The following is a 22,190-nucleotide window of genomic DNA, read 5'->3' on the forward strand; positions in this document are numbered from 1 at the left end:
TTCGCAGGTATTCCCAAGACCTGATTTCAATAGTGAATTGCGCTGAAAGGGATCCATGTCTTTCCTTGTAAGTCCATTTCAATTTCTACCAATAATTGAACTGAAGGCATTTTATTTGTTAACCATAATGGCCTTTGTGAATCATCATCATTCATTGCTGTCGGGTGTTTATTTTCCTGTGCAAAGTTCTGCTTACTCTTGCTTGAATTGTCTTTCCTTTTCTCCCTGTTTGTCTGTTGATAACCCGTCTGTCTGTCAGCGTTGGGTATCTGAGAAATTGAGTGTGGAGAGCCTGCGGGATTTGGAGTTATTTGGAGGTGAGGCCCAAAGCAAAACAGAAGACGGTAAAAAGCAATTTAAGACAGCACAGCACAATGCCACATGGAAGCAGTCACCCTTTAAATGTAGTCTCTGAACATTTTATACATGTATATGTTGGATGACTGTCATCTGTCACTGAGGTAGTACCTATACAGGTTGTACTTTTTACAGACGCCTGCACCCTGGACTAGGAAAAGCTTAACCTGGAGTATGATAATTAGCCCCATGGAGTATATTGGTGTAGCTTGTACCTTTTTTTTGGGGCATATTTCTGAAAAATTGGTGGTTGGATGCGTTTGGTGTGTGGCTTGTGGATGTCCAGTCGGTGGCGGCATCGTTCTCATCTGACCATGCTGATCATGTCGTTTCGGTTGCACACTATTTGTTGCTTCATCATTTTCAGTACATTTGTGTATAACTTTGGGTGAAGGTGTTTGTGGTCATCTTGATGGACGAAGCTTTACCACATCTTTATTTTCTTTGCTGGCCAGTCAGGGTAGAATGTTGCTTAGTTTTTGTTTTAGGTGTGTTGTGTTCCCATCACCCTGAAGGCCCAGCTACTGAAATTGACCCTTCTATAAGCTTTGCTCATAAAAAGGTTAAATTCAAGCTGTAAATGTACAGGCAAACATTTTGTGGTGGATCTAATTTCATGTGACAGTCCTGTGGTCCCCTCAAGGAACCTCAACAACGAGGCTCCTTCTCATGTTTAGTGTGTGTTCATGTTTTCATGTCATTGATGTGGTTTTTCCTATCCCAGAGCAAGCTCAGAGACTCGCTCACAGGAAAGTAAGTGTCCTGTCACCGCATCATCATGCCCAATGTTCCTTTTGTGATTGTGCGTGCATGCGTGTGCGTGTTATATGCGGAAGCAGTTGCTGGCCTCCAGGCGTCTGCGCCCTTTCTCGGTATGCATGAGTCTTCACGCCGTTTGTTGACAATGTGCTCTGAATTTCTTTTTTTTTCCCTTTTGTCCATTCACTGATAGGACGTTCAGACCCGGCACTAACATGCATTCCTGTTGATCTGGCATCTAGACCTCTTGGATGTGGATCTCTTTAGCGCAGGTGTACCGAATCCTGTGTGTGGCCAGGGAGTACAGTTCCCCTGCTAATGAGCTCCAAAGGATGTAGACAAAATGTGTGTTTGTGATGGTATCACATAGGATGCATGTTAGTCACAGACGCGATGACTTAATGACGCAACCGCTGGCGAGCTCCCTGTCGCCAGACGCGTGCATCGTAGATGGATGCTGTCCCACGAGCTCTGCTGTGGCAATGCATGGCCACGCCCGCTCCATCTGATCCTGTCGCCAGATGAGTGATGTCGCCTGAGCAAGGGGTCTATAGATGTCAGTCCTTTTACTTACACAGGTTGCAGCTTGACTCCCGGATGTATCTGATCAACACCCTTCACGTCACAGTGGAAACGGTGACACAGCCTCACGCACTCTCTCACGTTTTAGCCCCTGCACTTATCTAATTGTGTTGACTTCTCACTGCAAGGACAATGCATTTATTCACAGTATGTTTTTTTTCTACACAAACTAAACTTGTATTTTTTGGCTGGTGGTAGCACACAGTGATCACAGGGCAGGCTCAGTTAGATGTTAGAATCTCTTAACAGATGGTCGGGCTACTACTCCCTCTTTAGTTTAGAGTGTGAAAAGGACGATTCAAGAGTTTTATTGTCATATGCACAGTAAAACAGGCTCATCAGCAGCAGATCTTAAAGCATAATTTAAAAAAAAAACTAAATAAATTAATGCGCTACCGTGTCAGCATACACCATAGTTCCCCCCCATATTGTGATTCACAGCAAAATAATACTACATTTTTTTGGATCAGTCTTTGATATTTTGTAGAACTTGTGCTGTATTTTTTTCCAAGAGATTTTTTGTGGAGTTATATGTACAATTGCCGAAAATGGTCCTATTTTGCAATGTTAAAGAATCTTTTTTTAAAATTCCTGATCCACATAGTCCGGATCACCCCCAAAATGTAATCAGTTTTTCCATTTACCATTTCTGGCAATTCCTGAAAATTTCATCCAAATCCATTCGTAACTTTTCATTTTATTTTGAACACAAACAGACAAACGCAGGCAAAAACAACCTCCGCTCCTTGCGCTTGGCAGAAGTAAAAATGCACCTATCTCAATGCCAAGCAGCTGTAGCTTCACAAAGTGTCCTAAAAACATAATAAATTTGGCATTGGTTGTCCATCTTTGGTTTAACACATGCTGTATTAACACTGCGCATGTGAGAGATAATGCGAGCAGATGGAATCAGACCTCTTTTGCTGCTTTATGTGTTGCAGTAACACAGTCATTCTCTGTGTTGCATTCCTTCTCTAGGCCCATGAGGACAGTCGGGAGAGTCTGACCTCTCTTCCACGTCGAGACACCATGGGCAGCTTCCTCCCTGACAGCAGCGCCTACCAGCTCCTCACCGTTATTGGTAGGCCATGCTCCCGCTCCATGTAGTACTTGCATTCAGGCCAGTCTTGTTATTGTAATCTTTGGATACTTCAGTGTTTTAAAAATGACAATACTAAAAGGACCTTTGAGTGACACATGAATGCATGTTGAAGGCCAGGGTCTGGACCACTTGATGACCGTCAACCGGGCCCGATACAGACCCACCGGGGAGCATGTGGCCATACGACGGATCGATCTGGAGTCGTGTACAAACGACATGGTCGCTTACCTGCAGGTCTGCATCAACGTCCTGCTCACATTCTGTCCATGAGCATCATGGAGGTGCAACCTCGTTTGTGTTGCTTCACAGGCCGAGCTGCACGTGTCCAAGTTATTTCACCACCCCAGCATCCTGCCCTACAAGAGCATCTTCATAGCTGAGAACGAGCTGTGGGTCATCACCCCCTTCATGGCCTACGGTAAGATGACCAATAAAAACACAAGTGGCTCATCATGTTGATTGTTTTTTTTTTTTTTTTTTTTTTTTCAGGTTCTGCCAGAGAGCTCGTCAGCACACATTTCCCTGACGGCATGAGCGAGCTCACCATTGCATACATCCTACTGGGCATGCTCAAAGCTCTAGAATACATCCACCAAATGGGATACGTGCACAGGTGAGCTGTGCTTCAACAGCTGCCATTGTTGTCTTTTGTTGTACCTTTTTTGTAACAATTTCTTGTCCGGTGCACAGGAGTGTGAAGGCCAGCCATGTGCTTATCTCAGCCGATGGCCAGGTCTGCATGTCGGGCCTGCGGAGCATCTTCAGTCTGTTCCGACACGGCCAGAGAGCCAAGGTGGTGCATGACTTCCCGCAGTACAGCGTCAAGGTGCTGCCTTGGCTCAGCCCTGAGGTGCTGCAGCAGGTACGACATTCAGCTTCATCCAAGCCATATGACCATATTTGTAATGCACATTACTGCCACCGACAGGACTGGAGTTTATTAATCGCTTCATCTATGCATTCAATTGAAATGCTTACATTTTTTTCCTAGAACCTGCAGGGCTATGACTTCCGCTCAGACATCTACAGTCTGGGCATCACAGCCTGCGAGCTGGCTAACGGACACGTCCCCTTCAAAGACATGCCAGCCACGCAGGTGAGAGGGAGACGTCATGTCGCCTGGGATGTTTAGAAACACGAAAGGACCCTGATCATGATCTTACCTCCTTTCTGCTTTGTTTTTTTACTTGCATAGATGCTGCTGGAAAAACTAAACGGAACGGTACCATGCTTGCTGGACACCACCACTATCCCACCAGAGGAGCTGTCCATGAAGCCGTCCCGCTCCGGAGCAGACTCCGGGATCTGCGAAGGGCCCGTAGGGGGCGGAGTCCGTCATTCCAATGGCGAGCCCGCCTCCTCATCGTCGGCGGGGCACCCGTACAACCGCACGTTTTCCCCGCACTTCCACGCCTTTGTTGAGTTGTGTTTGCAACGAGACCCGGAGAAACGGTAGACATCTCTGCACGCTTTTGAACAAGTCAGCTATAGAATTGCACTAAATCTGACAAAATGTTGCCATTTTCTTTATTCAGACCGTCTGCCTCAGCTCTCATAGGTCATCCTTTCTTCAAGCAGGTGTGTAAGATTTTTTTTGTATTTTTAATACACCGTGGTAACTTGGTCTTTATTTTGTTCAAAAGGGCAAACGAAAACCGAGGCAGTTTTCCCCCGTAGGAAATAACGTAAATTCAATTAATTTGTTGCAGACACCAAAAAAATGAACAAAGAATACATTTTAGAGGGAATAATTAAGTTTTACATGCAAAAAACAATGCGAAAAATTCTCAAGGACGAATTAAATGGACAAATGACATACTTGATTCATCTCCAAGATGACTTTTACCTTTTATTTTATATCAAATTGCTGGCACTCGCAACTTTCTTTTCTTTGGCCCCGTGTTGGGTTATTGAGTAGACGCACTCAATAAAAAATGCACAGGCAGCGATTCAATAACATGTAGGGTGCTTTGTTTGGGCACTCCATTCTGAGGAATGACAGGTAAATGCTGAGAACAGAATAGTTTGTTACACACAATATTGTAGGAAAAAATATTCTGGGCAAAAACCAAATCATAGGAAAACTGGGGCATTTGAAAACCAAAGTTTAGTGATTATGTTTCTTTCAGATCAAGAGGCGTCCCTCAGAGGCGCTGCCCGAACTCTTGAGGCCCGCCTCGCCCATCAGTAGCTCGGAGAGCTCCCAGCTGCAGCCCTCCCCGTCTGGACTGGCCAGTCTGGAATCAGGTCTTAGCCATCTGGATGTGGACGACTGGGACTTCTGACGTTAGCGAGGAGAGACATTTCTGTCGCGTTGCTCCGTGTAAAGAAATCAACATTACTCTGCTTGGAGGTTAAGACCTGGACAATCGCCACATTGCTGCTTTTGACGTCACCAGGTTTCTGATGTTTGCTCACAAAATCCAACAGGAGACGCTCTAATACTCACTCATCATAGCCTGTGACAGCAAGTCGTCACCTCAAACTTGAAAACTTCCGGAGGAGTCCGCATGCGTATGCATGTCCCTAAATGGCCGTGTGCATGAATGTTACATTGGCTTGACAGCGGGGGCAAAGCTTAGTGCTGCAAGCTGAACCTGACAATAAAGTGATGTTTCCACTTGACAGGTCCACACAGCTAAGATGTTTCTTTTCTACAAAATACAACTTTATTCAAAATGTACACAGACAAAGACAGCAGGGGACAACGAGGGAAAGCTAATCTTCTTCATCTGATGGTGGCAGATCGCCGGCGGCTTTGCGTTTCTCTATCTTTGCCATCAATTCTGAAAATAGAACACGTACGTGAAACATGACCTCTTGTGCAGTGCCAGCTCAGTTCTGAGGGGCTCACCCTTGGCTGGATTGAAGACGCCGTTGGTCTGAGTGTTGCACACGTAGCAGCGCTTGGACTTGCGGTAATGCTGAAGAGCGCAGGCCTCACAGAAGTAATGGCGGCACCTAGTAGGAGTGGACTGCTTAGAACTTTATAGTACTGATGTCGTCTGTACGGGGTTAAGAAAAGTAGCCGCTTACTTTGTGATGATGGGACTCTTGTAGGACTCCCTGCAGATGAAGCACTTAAAGGGCAGGTCCTCCTCATCACTGCTCACCTCATAGTTCTCCTCTTCTACATGACAGCACAATGTTGACTCCATAAGAAAACACTTGTTTGATTTCACAGCAGGAAGACTTGAGCTCACCGTTTGCGCCGTATCTGCCCTCCTCCAGCTCCCTTTCGATCTGCCAGCCGTGCTTGTAGTCGGACCTGTCGTGAAGGAACTTGCAGCTGTCTGAGATAAGAAGATCAATATGAAAGATCTCACACGCCAGCTGTTTTAATGATCTCCTTTTACCTCCAAAACCGCAGAAACCCGTCTCCTTGTAGTCTTTGCAGATGTCTGGCTGGTAGTCCCACCTGACTGTGGCTCGCAGGTGTTCAGGGGCTCGGATCGGGCCTTTCCTGTTAACACAAGAAAAGGAGGTGGTAAGTGTTGGCTACACAATAGTGGTGGTAACGCGGACAACGTCTCTGCTCACCTGACCATGCCTGAGGATGCGTTGCCCATGGTGGTGTCTTTTGGTTTGATATATTTCTGGTAGTTGTTGATGCCACGGTAGATTTTATCGTCCTCTTTGCCCTCCAGCTCCTGTCATCATCCAGCAAGCCCATTTTAGTCACACTTCAATGCGTTCTCACAGAATATATCAAAAGATTTCAGAAATAGTCAACTACATCATTGGTTCCTGAACTTTTTACAGTCGCATACCCCTTCAGACATTTGACAAGTAGCACCTACTCCTGCACACTTAAAAAAAAAAAAAAAGCTTTTTATTTCAATTAACTTGAAATATGCCCGCTGGACTGTGTGTGGATTGGAGCACCACTATAAATGGTAAAGATTAAACACTCTTAATGCACAAAATAATCAAACTTGTTTGCTCTGCTCCTTTCGCTGTGAGGCGCTCAGGTGCACTCGTAATTTTGAGTGTTAGCTGCTAATTGTTTTCACTTATTCACGTACCCCCATTACAATTGGTGTACACCACTTTGGGAACCTAAGAACAACATTAAAATAAATCAGAAGGTTGGGTCAAACGAAGAGCATCACTTTATGATGATGTTAAATAACATTTGAGTATTCTGGACCGCACTCGGTGAGTGTAAACCAACTGAATCTATGAGCCGCACCATTTCCAAGTCAAATATAGATTGTAGAGCAGCATATCATACTCTATCGTACCTCCTGGATTTTCTGGCTCCTCTCAAAGATGGCCTGAGCATCCTTGTCTCGCTCTGTGTCCAATTGGTATGTTGCTGTCGCACCCATGTCCTCTGGGCCTTCTGGTTTCTTAAAAAAAAATAAATAAAAGGTGAGCCCACCGCCAAACCCCGTCACAATTTGCATGACATGCAAAGCCAAATGTCAACTCACAGCGGAGCGTGAGGACTTGTAGGACACAGTTATCTTCTTGTCCTCGTTGTCTTCACCACTTTCACTGGAAGATACAGCCTCCTTCTCCACTTTCTTGGACTGCACAGAAAGGATATATGATATGGTTACGCCTCAACTTTCAGCTATGACTCTTAATTACCTTTTGAATCATCGGATTCATTCGTTTTTCTTTCGTGTCCCTTCTGACCACAGAGCTCTGGTCTTCGTCACTGTTGCCATCTGGAAATAGCAGGTAAAGCAAACATCACGTTGGAAAGAATACATTGTCACATTAATTACCACAGTCGAGCACGACAGTTTGTCTGGCAGTCACATCGCTGCCAACAGAATTGTACAAGACATAAAATTGTTATGCAAAGGAATAATTGCTACCTTTGTCGCTGTCACTGGCTTGCCTTTTCCGTCCTGAGAATTTCTTTGTGGATTTTCTGAACAAGAAAGTGCAAGAGCCCTCTTTAGACTTCTCTGCCTCCGCCATCTTGCCATCCGCTTCATGTAAACACAGCGAGCTCTTTCGCCACAGCGCCCCCTAGTGACCCAGAAGACACGTTTAGTTTAATACTTATCGCCCTCTGGTGTAAACTCGGGGGTAAATTTAGTGCAATTGATGTTTGATTAATCATGTTTGATTGATACAAGCAAATGACTTACATAAAGGAGGGGAAGGTTTCGCTTGCATGACACCGGAAATAAATACCAATGGTGTTTTATTTTGAAACGAAACACCGGAAAAGGTGTGTTTTAACCTTGTTTTTTGACGCCTCGTCGTCCAGCTTCGGCAGCAGCATCTCCTACGTCGGCGACGTTCCGCAGAGGACAGCGCCTGCTCGTCGGACTCAGGGCCCGGGCGGAAGGAGGGGTCGTGTCCTGGGCGCGGACAGCACGAGAGGCCCCCCTGCGCCGCCGCTGGATGGATGGAGCCCGGCTGCGTGCACACAGCAATGGCTATGGGTCTGACATCGAAGAAGGCGTCTGTCCGGAGCGTCGGCGTGGAGAGAAAAAATCTCATCACGGTGTGCAGGTATGTCACGACATGCATCGAGCATCATCTTTTCTTCCAACAAGAAACGATGAATGGTGACGTAATACATAATAAAGGCCACATTTAGTGAACTATTGAGAAGCAACCTTCACACCCCCTTGTGCTGAATTGAAAACCTTACCAATTCTGGAGTGTCCAATGGCAATTCTTACTCCCAAAGGTCAGACTTTTGCTCTAAACATTTTCGATAATCAGGTTGCATTAATAGGTAACCTGCCTGAACCTTGTTTGCATTAATTAATGCACAATATAGGAAGGATTCTTTACATGAAAAGTAGCTTATGGTTTCCTCATCTATCACAGTGATGTCCAGTGTCTGCTTGCACGGGACAAGGGCGTGCAAGGACTCCTCCCACCCCATCTTTCCTCTTAGGTCTGCACAGTAAAGTGATGTGTAGTCATCCTATAAATCATCATCATCATCATCATCATTTGACACAGGGAGAAAGGTCATGCCTCTCAATGCTGTGCAGCCCTCACTTTGTACCTCACAACATATTGGACCTTCATGTGGGACATCTCATCACATTTTATGAGGCCTGCTTTGCAGTGATGATGTCACACAACCCTGAATGAAGGCAAGCTGTGGGGATCAGACTAGCTTAGACCCAAAATAGAAGAAATGGCACTCAAACCATCAAACCATGCAATGAGACAGGTGTGAGAATACTGAAGGCTGATTGGCCGGAAGTCAGGAAGTGGCATAACGGGGCTAATGTTGCATTCCGGACCCCTGCAAAGTAGAAAATATCCCTCTTGGAACTTTACAGGTCTCACCTTATAGCATTCTTGTAAGAAACCAACAGTAAACATGGCTGCCAAACTTAGCATCAAATTAGCATTTAAAACACGGGTGTCCAAAATGCGGCCCGGGGGCCATTTGTGGCCCACGACTGATTAAAAAAAAAAAAAATTTTATTGGCCCCTCAACAAATTAAAAAAATATAATGTAACAACAAAATAAAAAAAACCTACAGTACAAATTAAACTACATAATACTGCAATAGCAACAATGGAAAAATCAGTAAGTAATTTTACAAGAATAAAGTCAAAATATTAAGAGAAAAAACTTGTACTCTACTGAGGAAAAGTCGTCATTTTAAGTAATGGTGTGATGTTATTAGGATTAATTAACGTTATTTTTGTGGCATAAAGTTGAGATAAAGAAAAACTGTTATTTTGTAAAGTAAAAAAGTCAAAATATTATTGGAATAAAGTCATAATGTTATAAGAAGAAAAAATGATCACAAGAAAGGTGACAAAGTTGGGGAAAAACAGCAGAAATGGAAAAAACAGCTGTAATTTTACAATAATAAAGTCCAAACAGGGCCGCACGGTGGTCTAGTGGTTAGCACGTTGGCCACACAGTCACAGTCTGGAGATCAGGAAGATCTGGGTTTGATTCTCCCCTGGGGCAATTATGTGTGGAGTTTGCATGTTCTCCCCGTGCATGCGTGGGTTTTCTCCGGTTTCCTCCCACATTCCAAAAACATGCATGTTAGATTAATTGGTGACTCTAAATTGGCCATAGGTATGAATGTGAGTGTGAATGGTTGTTTGTCTATATGTGCCCTGCGATTGGCTGGCGACCAGTCCAGGGTGTACCCCGCCTCTCGCCCGAAGTCAGCTGAGATAGGCTCCAGCATTCCCCCGCGACCCTAAACAGGAGAAGTGGCATAGAAGATGGATGGGTGGAAAGTCCAAACATTAAGAGAAGAAAACGTGCAGTATTTTGATGAAAAATGATTTCATTTTAGTAGCACAGAGGTGAAATATTAAAGAAAAAATGCTTTGTTTTGTTTTTTAATTCTGTTATTTTGAGAAACAAAACAAAAAAATTGAAAATGAGGCAGGGGAAAATGTATGATATGGGAATAAAGTAAAAATATTATGAGAATAAAGTCATACTATTACAAAAGACAATTTATGAAGATTCTGTATGGATAAAGGTGAAATATTTGGAAAATTACACACAAAAGAACCCCATCAAAAATGTGGAAAAAAGAACATAGAATGCCGATATTAGTAATATGCTTTTTCACCTATGTGACAAAGCTGAGATGCAGTTTTTTCTTGGAGACTGGATAACGTCTTAGCATTTATGCATGTGTTGCCGAACAAAATATCAGTGGCAAAGCTGCATCCTTTCATTTTCACTATCTGGCGCGCTGGAAAAAGTTTTGACACCCCTGATTTAAAGGTACATGAAAATGAAGAATCTATCTTCTTCTATAATTAGCATTAACAATAAACATGCCCTCCCAAGAACGACAAAACTCCAAAATAGACACACCATCAAGAGCTTTTATTCCAGTACATCCAACGTTCCTTCTTTATTTTAGCGCTACAAACAGCGAGGCACACAAAAAGTCAAAGGGTGCAAAAAGAAAAGAAACTTCTCACAAAATGACAGAGATTAGCGGCACAGACAGAAAAAGACGAGCGACTGACCTAAGAGGGGTTTTTAACTCTGTTTTAATGACGGAAAGTACACGAGGACGAGACACAAACAAAGCATGCACACGTTTCCATCAGTATTGATTACTGCACTTTTCCTTTCCACCTTCTAATGAGCGACAGTCGTGAGGTTTCAGAGGGAGGGCGTCGTCGGCGCCATCCAGGTCAGAGGTGATTCAAGTAGTGGCCGGCGGCGGTGGCGAGGGTCCCGAATCAGCTGTCGTCTTGATGGTGCAGGACTCGGGGATGTGGCCTACTTCCTCAGGCCTCAAGATGCCGTGCTAGCTTAGCGGACGTTAGTGGTGTGGGTTAATGCACCAGGCACTGTCATTATTTTTCAACCTAACACATGCAATATCTGCTTTCTCGTTTTATCATGCATCTCTATTAACATAACATCACCAACCGTTTTTGTGGGACACTTTTTGTCTCGTTCCAACTTTGGGTTTTTTGTTGTTAGCTACAGAGGTTATGTAAATATTACTTGACAGAATTTGGGGAAGGTTTGTGTGGGGCTGCGGGCCACAAACATGATGGTAAAGACACTTTTGTTCACCATTTCAATTACATTTTCCTCAATTTGCCTCTAAATCATGCTGAAATCTTAATTATGGTTTATCGAAGAGGCGGTACTAATCCAAATATGTAATTCTTGGCCTCGGTGGAGGTCTCGTAAGTCCAGTTGATCCCTGTTATTGCGGGGGTTGCGTTCTCAGACCACCCGAGTAATGTAGACATTGATAAAAATCTCTATTTTTGACACTCTAATTACTTTACTTTACATGACCTGAATTTGACTGAGGAAATGCTGTCTTATTTGCAGTGAATTATCAAGCCAGGCTTTTGCACAGACGCTCACATGACACAAATCTTCTTGACACAAAACGTCACTCACGGTGCAACCAAAATGTAACACAAGCAGCACACGCACTATGCGGGTATCAAACTAAACGCTCACACACTAATAGACGTGCAAAACAATACTCTTTTATGCTAATCTATAATCCGCCAGGCATGCCAGGTAACTTCCTGTTGTGGAAGTTTGTGCATGTGCTTTTCAGCGTGCCTTGTGGGTTATGAAGTAGTATCAAAGAGTACGGTTTTGCATGTACGTATTCTAGTGTGTAAGCATCTATTTTGATACCTGCATCGTCCGTGTGCTGCAGTTCCGCGTGTTATGTTTGGTTGCACCGTGAGTGAGGGCAGGCATTTGGGTTTCTACCAATAAACGGCCTAATTATGGAGATTATAAGCACAAAATGGTGGGTTTGCCCACAAATAAAACAAAGTTTTGATGAAAAATTTGCAAATTTGCATGGTCACGAGTGCTGTATTGCAAATATGCGGGGATCCACTCTTGTCGTCTCTGGTGGATTTGACCTGTTTGAATATAACGCAGGGCTTCAAAAGCCGTGATGAAGATGTTGTGTGCTGACATCACGAAAAACCAGGAAGCAGAGAAGCCTTGCAAGGAGGAAGAAGAAGAAGAATAGCAGGCAGCGTGACAACATCCAATGTATTCTTATCGATCATGCACAGTCACTGCTAATCCACCGGGCTCTGCTGTTGCCGCTAGCAACAAGTTGTGTCTTCGGGCGGCGGTGGTTGTTGTTGCAACTTTTCGTCTGTGCTCCATCTCACTGAACAGAGGCACGATTGATTTTTGGGCATTTTGTTTCTGGTTTTGTTTATTTTCTGTCATGGTGTTTGCCGCCAGGGGAAGCAGCTGCGTCAGCGTGGACCTAGAAAACAAAAAGGAGCAGTGAGACCTCACGAGTCCGAGGAGAGGAGATGCTGGAGGTTGGAAAAAAAACTGTCAAATATAGAAAAATATTGGAGAAGAATTTGCAGAAGTTCAATTCCAGAGGAACCCTGTGTACCAGCATGGTGGTGATGCGTGGCTCTTCTTTACTGTGAACAGTTGCTCCTTTGGGATGAGCGCCACCATGAGTACTGGAGCTGAAACCACTTTCCAAATAGTGGCAAGCAATTGTTGTGATGGATATGTTAAGTATTTGGTGCCATCTTATTGAGATGGCGTCCACCTTCTGCCACATATTAACAGGAATTTGAATAGTTCCTCATTCCTCCGCCTCCAAAGACAGATTCTCGTACGTTTGATCCCTCCACACGTCCTCTGACCACCAAACACTTGCCAAGACGCTCGGGGGGACCAGGGGGAAGATGGAAGGATGTCTGGGAGACACACCCACTGAAGTTACACTTTCAATCTGGCTTCCACCCAAAGTATTCTCCCTGAATTATTCATCAGCCATTAATTCTCTCTCTCTCTCTCTCTCTCTCTCTCTCTCTCTCTCTCTCTCTCTCTCTCTCTCTCTCCCTTTTTGTTTTGTTCTTTCCACACTTGGACGTCTCCTCAGACCGTCAACCTGGTCGGTCGGCTCTGCTGCTTCATCCTCTGCTGCTAATATGACAGGAAAGGAAAAATGAAAGAAAGGGAAAGAGAAAAGAAAGAGAGAGGAGATGAGGGGTGTTTGACTTAAGAGTGATTAGAAAGTATCAGAAGGTCCACACTTTTTTTTTCGCAGTAGTTGCCTTGCATCAAGACCTGGAGCCTGGGAAGAGGGGGGTTGATACACATTGGCATTGAAGATGCTAAAAGCAATCTAATGTAGGTCAATATCTGCTATGCTATCTGAACAAAACACCCACATTAGCTTCGTGTTATAGTTGACAAAGCAAATGAATGTAATATCTAATCATATTTCTCATTAAGAATCACTCATTTTGTTTTTGCAATATGCTGAGGGCCAATTAAAAATGGGCCGAGGGGCCTAAAATCATCCCCGGCCCATACATTTGACCCCCATTTTCTAAACTGTTGACTTTATCAATATTTTTGTGAGGAGAACAGAGTGTTTTTAAAGTTGCACAAACTCTACTCGTGTGCCTCATGCATTGAGAAAGCATCAAAGGATGAACTCTGTGAATATTCTCATCCTTCCAGATCGTTGTATTCTCAGGGCTGGACTGTTGGAATGCTCAAAGACTAGATAGGACCGCTCTAGTCCTGTGCTGTCTAATCGAGATAGGATAGGACTGCTCTCGCTAAGGCATTGAAATTCATTCATATTCGTTCATATTCTTGAAGGATATATACACGAAGTGGCGTCAAGGAAGCACACTCACTTTTTGGCAGAGACTCTTTCATACTATTAACACTTCACTTCTTTTTACACCTAAACATCCAGTTAGCCTGTACAGGCAATAAAGGCATATGGTGGCCATGGTTTGACCCTGGAACAGACTATTTCAGTTTTCAGTGGGACAAACTGGCATGACGGAACGAATTGTGTCGCGCCTTTGGAGGTTCCACTGTACAGTAGAAGGGCGAGGCTGGAGGACAATAGGGCATTTCAAGTCATGTGTGAGTGGGCCTGGCGCTGGTCCAAGCTGAGTGAGAGTTGGAGTGGTGTTGGGGGGGGCACACAAAAGAATCTTGTCAGAAGGACAAGCTGTTGTTTTTCCAGTGTCAAATGGTACCAAGAGCATGTTGCTCTTGTGCTGCATGGACTCTGATCCGTGCTAAATCTGGTCAACGCGGTCACTTGTAACAGTAGAACCCCCACTCTATTTTTTATTATGGCTTTTTTATTTCAAAGTCAGGGAACCCCATCCCAAGGGATCCGTCCTGGATGGGCTTTCACAGGCTCCAGCAGAACATGTTAACATTTTGACATTTTAAGGCAATTTGAGCTGCATGAACGCTAGGCAGGGACAGTTTGAGGCGATCACATGACCTGTCGACCAGGAAGCATCTGGAAGTCATACTTTCTTGATTTAGGTCTCACAGAAAAAGGACACCACTGACCTGTTTGACTGGCAACTCCGGACTGGCCCATAAAAGTCAAACTTCCAGAAGAGAATTTAATCCAATTTGTGTTGCCAGTTGGAGAGGACCAGGTGCAGATGTTGTCATGGTTGCCCCCCAGGGTTCTCTCTGCTGTTTTGATGTTCTGTTTTGGTCCACGCCAAGATGAGGTCCCCCCGCCTCACCTAGAGCGTCTTGCGTTTGGGGAAGATGGCTTTCCGAAAGGAGGTGGTGGTGGTCCCCCTGCTGAAAGAGGCGCCCCCCAGGGAGATCTTGGTCTTGCCGCTGGTGATGGTGGAGGAGCCCATGGAGGTGGTGCTCTTGCCCCTGGAGATGGACGAGTTCCCCATGGCCAGCTTGGTCTTCCCCCGCTTGATGCTCGTGTTGCCCAGCGTCAGGGCCGTCTTGCCCTCGGTAAAGCTGGTGTTGCCCATTGAGGCCAAGCTCGGCGTCCCGACCCAGAATCGACGGCGGCGTTTTCCGGGGCTCACTCGACGCTGAGCATGGCACGCTCATGCAGCACGCACGCCCGCTCTGCAAGCCCTCGGGCGCAGCAGTAACATCGACGCCGAGCCCACCAGAATGCTAAGCATGGAGAGCGCGACCCCCGGCTCGCATAATGCCTCCGTTGAGCTGCTGGACGTGGGCTCGGCCAGGCCACATACCACCCATGGGTCGCCGTGAATGGACAGAGGGGGCCGTAGGTGGCCGCTGCCTATCTGGAGGGCGGAGGGAGGACTGGGACAGTTGCGCGATTGTCCCACTGGACAATTAAAGGGGACATTGTTGAGAATCTTGAGGTGACATCACCGTGTTCCGCACCATTGTTCACGGCTGTGCAAATAAACACCTGGAATAGTTTTTGTGTGCAGCTCATTGAAATTGATTTTTATTATCCATTTGCTTATGCGTCACAAGGCAAGCAGAGTTAATGCATCTTCTAAGCATTTTACCTTCTACATATACTGTACATGTGTTAAACATCTCATACCTCCTCCCTCCCTCATTGATCACACCTGCTGAGCCACCTCCACCCCCTCATGACCCTCAAACACATCTTTATTAATGAGCACTGTTACTGACCTGCTTCCACAGAGCAGAGTTTATTTTTAGTGGCTGTGTACAGGATTCATGTGTGGAAATTCCAGTAGACGTTGCTGTGAGTCTCCTCGCCCCTCCTGAGGGTGGTCCTGACCACCGACACGCTCTTAGTCCCGTGGGTGAGGGTCAGCGTGGTGATGGAGCTGGTGGTCTCCCCGCGCGTGATGGAAGTGGTCCCCAACGCCACGCCGCTCTTCCCCAAAACCAGCGTGCATCTGCTCCAGGAGATGGAGGATTTGCCCCAGGAGATGACGTACTTGGTCCTCAGGAGCGAAACCTTGCCTTTGCTGAAGGAGGTCTTGCTGGATGTGAAGGTGGTTTTCCACTCGCTCTTTGAGTCTTTCTTGGCCGTGGCGCCGGCCCCCGGGGTCCGCTCCATCTAGGTGTTCCTGCGCTTGGGCATGAGCGCTTTCCGGAATGAGGTGGTGGTGGTTCCCCGGCTGAAGCTGGCCCGTCCCAGAGCCACCGTGGTCTTTTGCCTCTGGATGGTGGAGTCTCCCATGGAGGTGGTGGTCACTCCTCTGAAGATGGAGGAGTTTCCCATGGAGACGGTGGTTTTCCCCCTGGCGATGGAGGTGCTTCCCACTGCCAGGGCGGTCTTCCCTTCGGTGATGCTCGTGTTGCCCATCGTGGCGGAGGCGGGCGGCCCGAGCTGGTGCCTTGATGCCGTCTCCTAGCATGCACACCGCATGACCGTCCTTTTGGGGGTGCAGCAGGGCAGATGCTTCCGAAGTACTAAACTAAAGCTGCAACAGACCCTAAATAGCTCAGATGAGGGGGAGGGAAGGATTTGATCATTTTTTTGATGCTGGGGGCCACACAAAAAGTGCACAAAGCCTGCAAAGACAGGAGGTTAATTGTATTGTTGTCATGATAACATGAAGGGGTGCATTGTGCGGCACACAAGACAATTGGGGTGACCTCAGTGATAAGATGGCGTGGTTCACACCACCAAAGAAGCCCCCCGCCCCCGCCCGCCACCTTACAATTGTTGCTGGGTCCAGATACAGTAGTGCGTTGTCCACCGGGTACAGTACACAGCTGCTGCAGCCTTACAATACATTTTTAACTCTAGTCCTTGTGTGTCTTTTAGATTCTCAGTCAAGACTCTTCTGGAAAAATACACGGCCGAGCCCATCGACGACTCGGCAGAGGAGTTCATCAACTTCGCCGCCATCTTGGAGCACATCCTCAGCCACCGCTTTAAAGGTAACGCCGCTGCAATGGCGGGGAGTCCAAACCGTGTTCTCACGCGCCCTCTTGTGGTCAACCAGGCTCGGGCAGTTGGTTCAGCTCGGACGGACAGCGGAGCTTCTGGGAGTACATCCGACTGGCGTGCAGCAAGGTGCAGAACAACTGCATCGCCAGCATCGAGAACATCGAGAACATTAGCGCATCTCGAGCCAAGGTAAGACTACGTGTTTTGTGTATGGTGCTGAAGCTTTTCGCTAGGGGTTAGTAATTGGTACACCCGTAAAAATGTTTGTTTAGCTCCACAATCCTTCCTTTCTCTCTTCAATTGTCATTGGTCGGTCACGACACACAATCCAGGTTTAAATCTTAAATATGCCTCACACACTTAGGAAGCGCATTTAAAGTATAAAATGTATAAGTACAGTCATCCCTCGCCACTTCACACTCAAAATGAATAAATCATTGCTACTACAGCCTACTATTGGTTGAAAAATATATTTGTTTGTATTTTTTTCTTAAATGAAGCCTTTTCAAGCATATAAACAGCTAAATGAAGTAAAATACAAATAGAATGCATTCAAAGATGTTGTGATGATATGTAGTATTCTACACTGGTCACTAGGTGTCAGTAATGTTACATTGATGAGACAGTAGCCACTGCAGGAAGTACTGTACAGGAACAGGAAGTCAAAAAAGAGCAAATGCTAACATGTGGGTCTATATCAGTGGTCTCCAACCTTTTTTCTGGTGAGAGCTACTTTTACAAAATGAAAATGGCCAAGAGCGACTCATTTTTCTAAAATTTTCAGAGCTTATTTCAATCCAAACAAAGCGAATGTGCTTTTTTTAACCACAACATTAATAAATGCTGGTATCCACAACTCACATATTGTTTTTCAGAATGCATTTTTTTCTAGTGTTCTCACATGTTATCTGAAAAGCTGGATGAAAAGCAGGCAGGCAGGTGCCTCATGTGGTCGTGGGGGCCTACCTGGTGTCTGCGGGCACAGCGCTGGTGACCCCTGGTCTATATTATGTCTTATTTATGTCTATAATGTCTTATTTTATGTTATTATGTCTACTATATTGGGTAATAGGAGTGCAAATGTGATCATAGGGGTGTTATTTCATGTCGAGAGGGCTCTAATAATGTTAATAAACAGGTTTTCAATGCTTCAATTACGAAAATATTCCATTTATAAATAAGGAATGTTACGTTGAACGAGGGATTGCTGCACTGTGGAAAAGTCACATGAAATGGTGGACAAAGATTTTGGCACGGCGCTACAGTATTCAATCCTCTGTGCTTAGGGTCGAGCATGGATCCGAGTGGCGCTGATGGAGAAACGTCTGTCGGAATACGTGTCCACCGCCCTGAGGGACACCAGAACAACCAGGCGAGGCCAAACTCTTTAAAGGTACAGCGCACACGAAATGAATTCACATTTGTTAACGTCTTCATCACACGGCAGGAGGTTTTATGACGACGGCGCCATCATGCTGAGAGAGGAGGCCACCGTCCTCACCGGCATGCTGATCGGGCTGAGCGCCATCGACTTCAGGTGAGTGTGTGCACAACTTTTGAGCGCACGCTTTCAGTGTTGCGGCTTTTCATGACGTCATGCAGGAAAAACCTGCTTCCTCTGCCCCGAGCTAGATGAGCCCGCTCTCTTTGTAATTTGGGGAAAAAAAAGAGGCTTTGCTACAGATCTTAAAATACAGCTCTGAGACATGGGAGCTGTAAGTTTGATCATTTTCTTTCAGTGATTAGGCTAACCTAGCATGATGTTTCTGTTCAAATATGAGTGTAATGTTAGCACTATAGCATCCCAGAATACATGAACAGGAAGTTGCCTACTAGCATACCTTCATCCCGAAGTTGAGGAGTTAAATGCGAGCAATTAAATTCCAACTTTCCACGTAGTTTCTGCTTGAAGGGTGAAACATTGGATGGGAAATCCCCGGCTGTGATTGACTACACTCCCTACCTGAAGTTCACCCAAAGGTGAGCGCCGGTGACTCCACTGCTAGCATAGCATTAGCATTAGCATTAGCATGCACGCATGCCCCACCTCCCCGCTCTTCTCTCTCTTTTCAGCTACGACTATCTGAGCGACGACGAGGACCGGCGCAGCGTGGACAGTAGTAACAGCGAGGAGAGCGTTCCCGAGCATCCTTACATCCCGCTGGTGACTGACGAGGAGAGCTGGAGCAACAAGTGTCGCAAGATGGAGCAGCGCTTTAAGATCGTCTACGCCCAGAAGGTGGCTCGCCTGCTGCGTTGCTTTGCTTTTCACATCCTTCATCTTCTCACAGGTGTGCTTTTCTCGCGTAGGGCTACTTGGAGGAGCTGGTGCGCCTGCGCGAGTCGCAGCTGAAGAACGTGGAGATGGAGAACAAGCGTCTGAGGGCCAAAGTGGACGAGCTGACGGTGCAGAGTCAGCGCGAGAAGAAGGAGCTGGAGGCCATTGTGCTGGAGCTGCAGGCTCAGCTGTGAGCGAGCGCTCGTCTTCTGTGAAGGTCTCACCTTTGCTTCCATTTCCAACGCTGTGTCTGCTCTAGCTCCTCCCTCATGCCTTGTGACTCCTCCCACCTGGGAAAAGACCTCTCCATGCCGCTCATCAGCCAGTGGTCCACCGTCACCAACAACCAAGGCGGCGTCCAGCTTTTCCGCAGGTAATCCGTCACATCAAAATGGACGTTCGTCTGTAGGAAGAACATTGCTGCTGTTGAAAGCTCACGTTTTTGCTTCATCCAGGAGGAGTTTCCACAGTTTGGAGCAGCTTTCCGCTGAAGTCAGTCTGAACTCGGACTCGCAGAGGACCGACGAGAGGCACAATGGTGACGCCGCCTGGACCTCGGCAGGTAATGTGACACCTTCTTGTTGACTCGTGGGTCAAATGCAGCTTTATTCCGAACAGCAATGCGAGACAAGCAATGCTGTCCCGCTCCAGTCCTGCAGGTGGCAGGGAAGCGCATGACATTTTTTTCACCGGTCTACTGGATCTGGTGGCTCACTGCCCCACTTGGCCCCCATCAATGGAAGCCGACTGTAACCACCAAAAATTAATTCCCTGATCTGCACCAAAATTTTTGCTACCCCTCTGCCACGTACAGTAATCCCTCGCAATATCGCGGTTCGATTATCATATCAAAACATATTGGAATACAAGTGATAAGTACTACTCTGGTCACTAGGCGGCAGTAATGTCACATTACATTACCTCACCTTGCACTCGATGCAGAGTGATAAAAGGTTCTCCTCACATTCCGTGTGGAAGTGGTAAATTTTTGGCATCTTACTTTGTCTTTCTTCCCCACTGCCTTTGAAACCCTTTTTTTAAGTTTATAAGAAATACATTGGAGGCAAACTGGTTAGCTCGCTAGCTTGTTAGCTCGCTGGCTTGCTAGCTAGTGGACATCTCAAGTCCTTCCAGCATAAGAGTTGTGCACTGCATTGTAGAGAATGAATAATAGGAGTGCAAAGGTGACTATAGAGGTGTTATTTCATGTCTACAGGGCTCTAATAATGTTAAAAACTGTATTTAGAAAGTCATAAACAGGTTTTCTTTGCTCAAACAATGAAAATATTCCATTTATTAACGGTGCTGGGCTATTTGCTATTGAATCCTTTATCTCGGAAATTAATTTATGGCTGTTGAGCCTGGAACCAATTAACCGCGATAAACGAGGGACGACTTAATTGGTTTCACACCCGACACTGATAAGTCAATTTCTGTGAATAAATTGAACATTTTTGTAATTGATAGCAAAAATATGCTTTTTAACATTGTTATTTGCCCTCTAGGCAAATAATAACCTTTACACTCGTCTATTACCCAATATAGTAGACATAGTAAGAGAAAATAAGACATAATATAGACTCACATGTTAGCATTGAGAGAGTTCCTTCTTATTCATTTTTTTAAACTTCCTGTTCTGTACAGTACTTCCTGCGGTGGCTATTGTCTCAATGTAACATTACTGACACCTAGTGATCAGTGTAGAATACTACATATTATTACAACGTCTGTGAATGCGTCCTCTGGATACCTTATATTTGTGTTTTAACTTCATTTAGCCATTTTTATGCTTGAAAATGCTTAATTTAGACAAAAAAAACCCAAAACTTGCTTAAATGTCCCTTTTTTTTTTTTTACTGATAATTACCGTATTCAACCATGAAATAGTTCAAGATTCAAGAGAGTTTTATTGTCATATGCATGGTAAAACAGGCAGTTATACTACGCAATGAAAATCTTATTCTGTTCATTCTCCCAAGAAAAGAAAGAAAACACAAGAAAGAATAAGAACATAAGAAACATAAACATATATACCAAAGAATTAAGCAACAACAACAGAAAAGACATTAATACAGATAAATAATACAAATAATGAATAAATAAATAAATAAAAGTGTTATGAGTGTGTGCGTGTGTTGCGTGCGGCGTGTGTGAGTGCTTCGTTGAGAAGCCTGATGGCCTGTGGGTAAAAGCTGTTTGCCAGCCTTGTGGTCCTGGACTTCAAACTCCTGTAGCGTCTGCCTGACGGTAGGAGTGTGAATAATGAGTGTTGCAGCAGGCTTGGTAGCGGTGGCCTAGTCTCTCTAGCTTTTAGCCTAGCATGCAGGCCGGCCCGCTTGCCTCGTTTACGCCTCGGATGCTTTGCTCGCCGGGTATTCAGCTCACCAGGCCCGCGGGCTGCTGCGTTCTCCCGGCGCAGAAGAAAGGCAAAGTCTGAGAGGCTAAATGAAAGTTCATGGTGAACCCTGCCGATGTTCAAAAGTGTCTCTCTGTTGTAATGTACTGCGTGAGTGTGTTGAATGTCCAAAATGAACAATAAAATAACAAAAAATAGAAAAACGGGAGAGTGTCACAGAGACGTCTACCACGGAAGGCGCCATCTTTGACATGTGCCATAGTATAATAGTATAATAGTGCTGATTTATTAATATATATTTTTTTTAAAACCCTGATAGCTGCGAAATTGGAAGTGCAAAGCGGCGAGGGATTACCGTACAGTCATTTTCATCGAAATCGGCTTGCGGTTTATGAGTAAGTCCTTCAAACCAGTCGACCTCCATTGATTGAAAAAGTGGTGCAGCAAAAGATTTTCCGCTCTGAGGCAACTTCGAACAGCCAGAAGTTCTTCAGTCTGCACGTTTATCCAGATCTGCACCAAAATGGAACGGCCTCTCCCTCTCGTTTAGTGGAAATTGGTGATGTACTTTTTGACTAATACTGCGAACCAATCAACCAAACGTGGTAAAAAACCCCAGGGGAACATCTAGTAAAAAAAAAAGGAATA

At 45.4% G+C, this 22,190-nt stretch overlaps 4 protein-coding genes across 20 annotated transcripts in view; 2 read left to right on the forward strand and 2 right to left on the reverse strand.

Moving 5' to 3' along the window:
* Positions 1-6,760, forward strand: part of strada (STE20 related adaptor alpha) — a 7,278-nt gene extending 518 nt beyond the window's left edge. Inside the window, exons 1-13 of one of the 11 annotated variants that reach the window (XM_054758994.1) lie at positions 7-67; positions 260-317; positions 1,082-1,110; positions 1,310-1,752; positions 2,677-2,779; positions 2,913-3,034; positions 3,110-3,218; positions 3,290-3,413; positions 3,491-3,662; positions 3,792-3,896; positions 3,996-4,252; positions 4,336-4,378; positions 4,930-6,759. In XM_054758994.1, coding sequence (XP_054614969.1) covers positions 1,645-1,752; positions 2,677-2,779; positions 2,913-3,034; positions 3,110-3,218; positions 3,290-3,413; positions 3,491-3,662; positions 3,792-3,896; positions 3,996-4,252; positions 4,336-4,378; positions 4,930-5,085 — 1,299 coding nt within the window. In that variant the 5' untranslated portion in view covers positions 7-67; positions 260-317; positions 1,082-1,110; positions 1,310-1,644 and the 3' untranslated portion in view covers positions 5,086-6,759. Of the gene's footprint in view, positions 1-6; positions 1,753-2,676; positions 2,780-2,912; positions 3,035-3,109; positions 3,219-3,289; positions 3,414-3,490; positions 3,663-3,791; positions 3,897-3,995; positions 4,253-4,335; positions 4,379-4,929 lie in introns of those variants that run through there. The other 10 variants (XM_054758996.1, XM_054758993.1, XM_054758995.1 and 7 more) reach the window with 10 other exon arrangements.
* Positions 4,677-8,060, reverse strand: rnf113a (ring finger protein 113A). 2 transcript variants are annotated; one of them, XM_054759002.1, is made up of 11 exons: positions 8,004-8,060; positions 7,630-7,786; positions 7,397-7,476; positions 7,237-7,335; positions 7,045-7,152; positions 6,341-6,450; positions 6,157-6,263; positions 6,004-6,093; positions 5,837-5,930; positions 5,655-5,761; positions 4,677-5,586 (listed from the first exon to the last, which is right to left on the reverse strand). In XM_054759002.1, the coding sequence occupies exons 1-11, from the start codon at positions 8,043-8,045 to the stop codon at positions 5,519-5,521; spliced, it is 1,062 nt and encodes a 353-aa protein (XP_054614977.1). In that variant the 5' UTR covers positions 8,046-8,060; the 3' UTR covers positions 4,677-5,518. The 2 variants fall into 2 exon arrangements, with proteins under 2 accessions (XP_054614977.1, XP_054614978.1); XM_054759003.1 differs by having other exon boundaries at positions 7,909-8,004.
* Positions 7,437-22,190, forward strand: part of LOC129170885 (RUN domain-containing protein 3A-like) — a 15,803-nt gene continuing 1,049 nt past the window's right edge. Inside the window, exons 1-11 of the mRNA XM_054758989.1 lie at positions 7,437-7,489; positions 8,031-8,278; positions 16,783-16,898; positions 16,964-17,097; positions 18,195-18,280; positions 18,356-18,445; positions 18,808-18,888; positions 18,982-19,147; positions 19,219-19,376; positions 19,446-19,559; positions 19,642-19,748. Coding sequence (XP_054614964.1) covers positions 8,172-8,278; positions 16,783-16,898; positions 16,964-17,097; positions 18,195-18,280; positions 18,356-18,445; positions 18,808-18,888; positions 18,982-19,147; positions 19,219-19,376; positions 19,446-19,559; positions 19,642-19,748 — 1,159 coding nt within the window. The 5' untranslated portion in view covers positions 7,437-7,489; positions 8,031-8,171. The remainder of the gene's footprint in view (positions 7,490-8,030; positions 8,279-16,782; positions 16,899-16,963; positions 17,098-18,194; positions 18,281-18,355; positions 18,446-18,807; positions 18,889-18,981; positions 19,148-19,218; positions 19,377-19,445; positions 19,560-19,641; positions 19,749-22,190) is intronic.
* On the reverse strand, positions 10,584-16,070 carry zwi (zwilling). 6 transcript variants are annotated; one of them, XR_008566700.1, is made up of 3 exons: positions 14,589-14,770; positions 12,637-13,181; positions 10,584-12,498 (listed from the first exon to the last, which is right to left on the reverse strand). XR_008566700.1 is itself a non-coding variant. In XM_054759004.1 (2 exons), exon 1 carries the CDS (start codon positions 15,020-15,022, stop codon positions 14,774-14,776), a length of 249 nt encoding a protein of 82 aa, XP_054614979.1. In that variant the 5' UTR covers positions 15,023-15,622; the 3' UTR covers positions 10,584-12,498; positions 14,589-14,773. The 6 variants fall into 6 exon arrangements, 1 of the variants encoding a protein (XP_054614979.1); XR_008566699.1 differs by lacking the exon at positions 14,589-14,770 and adding an exon at positions 15,672-16,070 and having other exon boundaries at positions 10,584-13,178; XR_008566697.1 differs by lacking the exon at positions 14,589-14,770 and adding an exon at positions 15,672-16,070 and having other exon boundaries at positions 10,584-13,181.

Source organism: Dunckerocampus dactyliophorus, chromosome 18 (assembly GCF_027744805.1).
Source record: "Dunckerocampus dactyliophorus isolate RoL2022-P2 chromosome 18, RoL_Ddac_1.1, whole genome shotgun sequence".
Lineage (NCBI taxonomy): Eukaryota > Metazoa > Chordata > Actinopteri > Syngnathiformes > Syngnathidae > Dunckerocampus > Dunckerocampus dactyliophorus.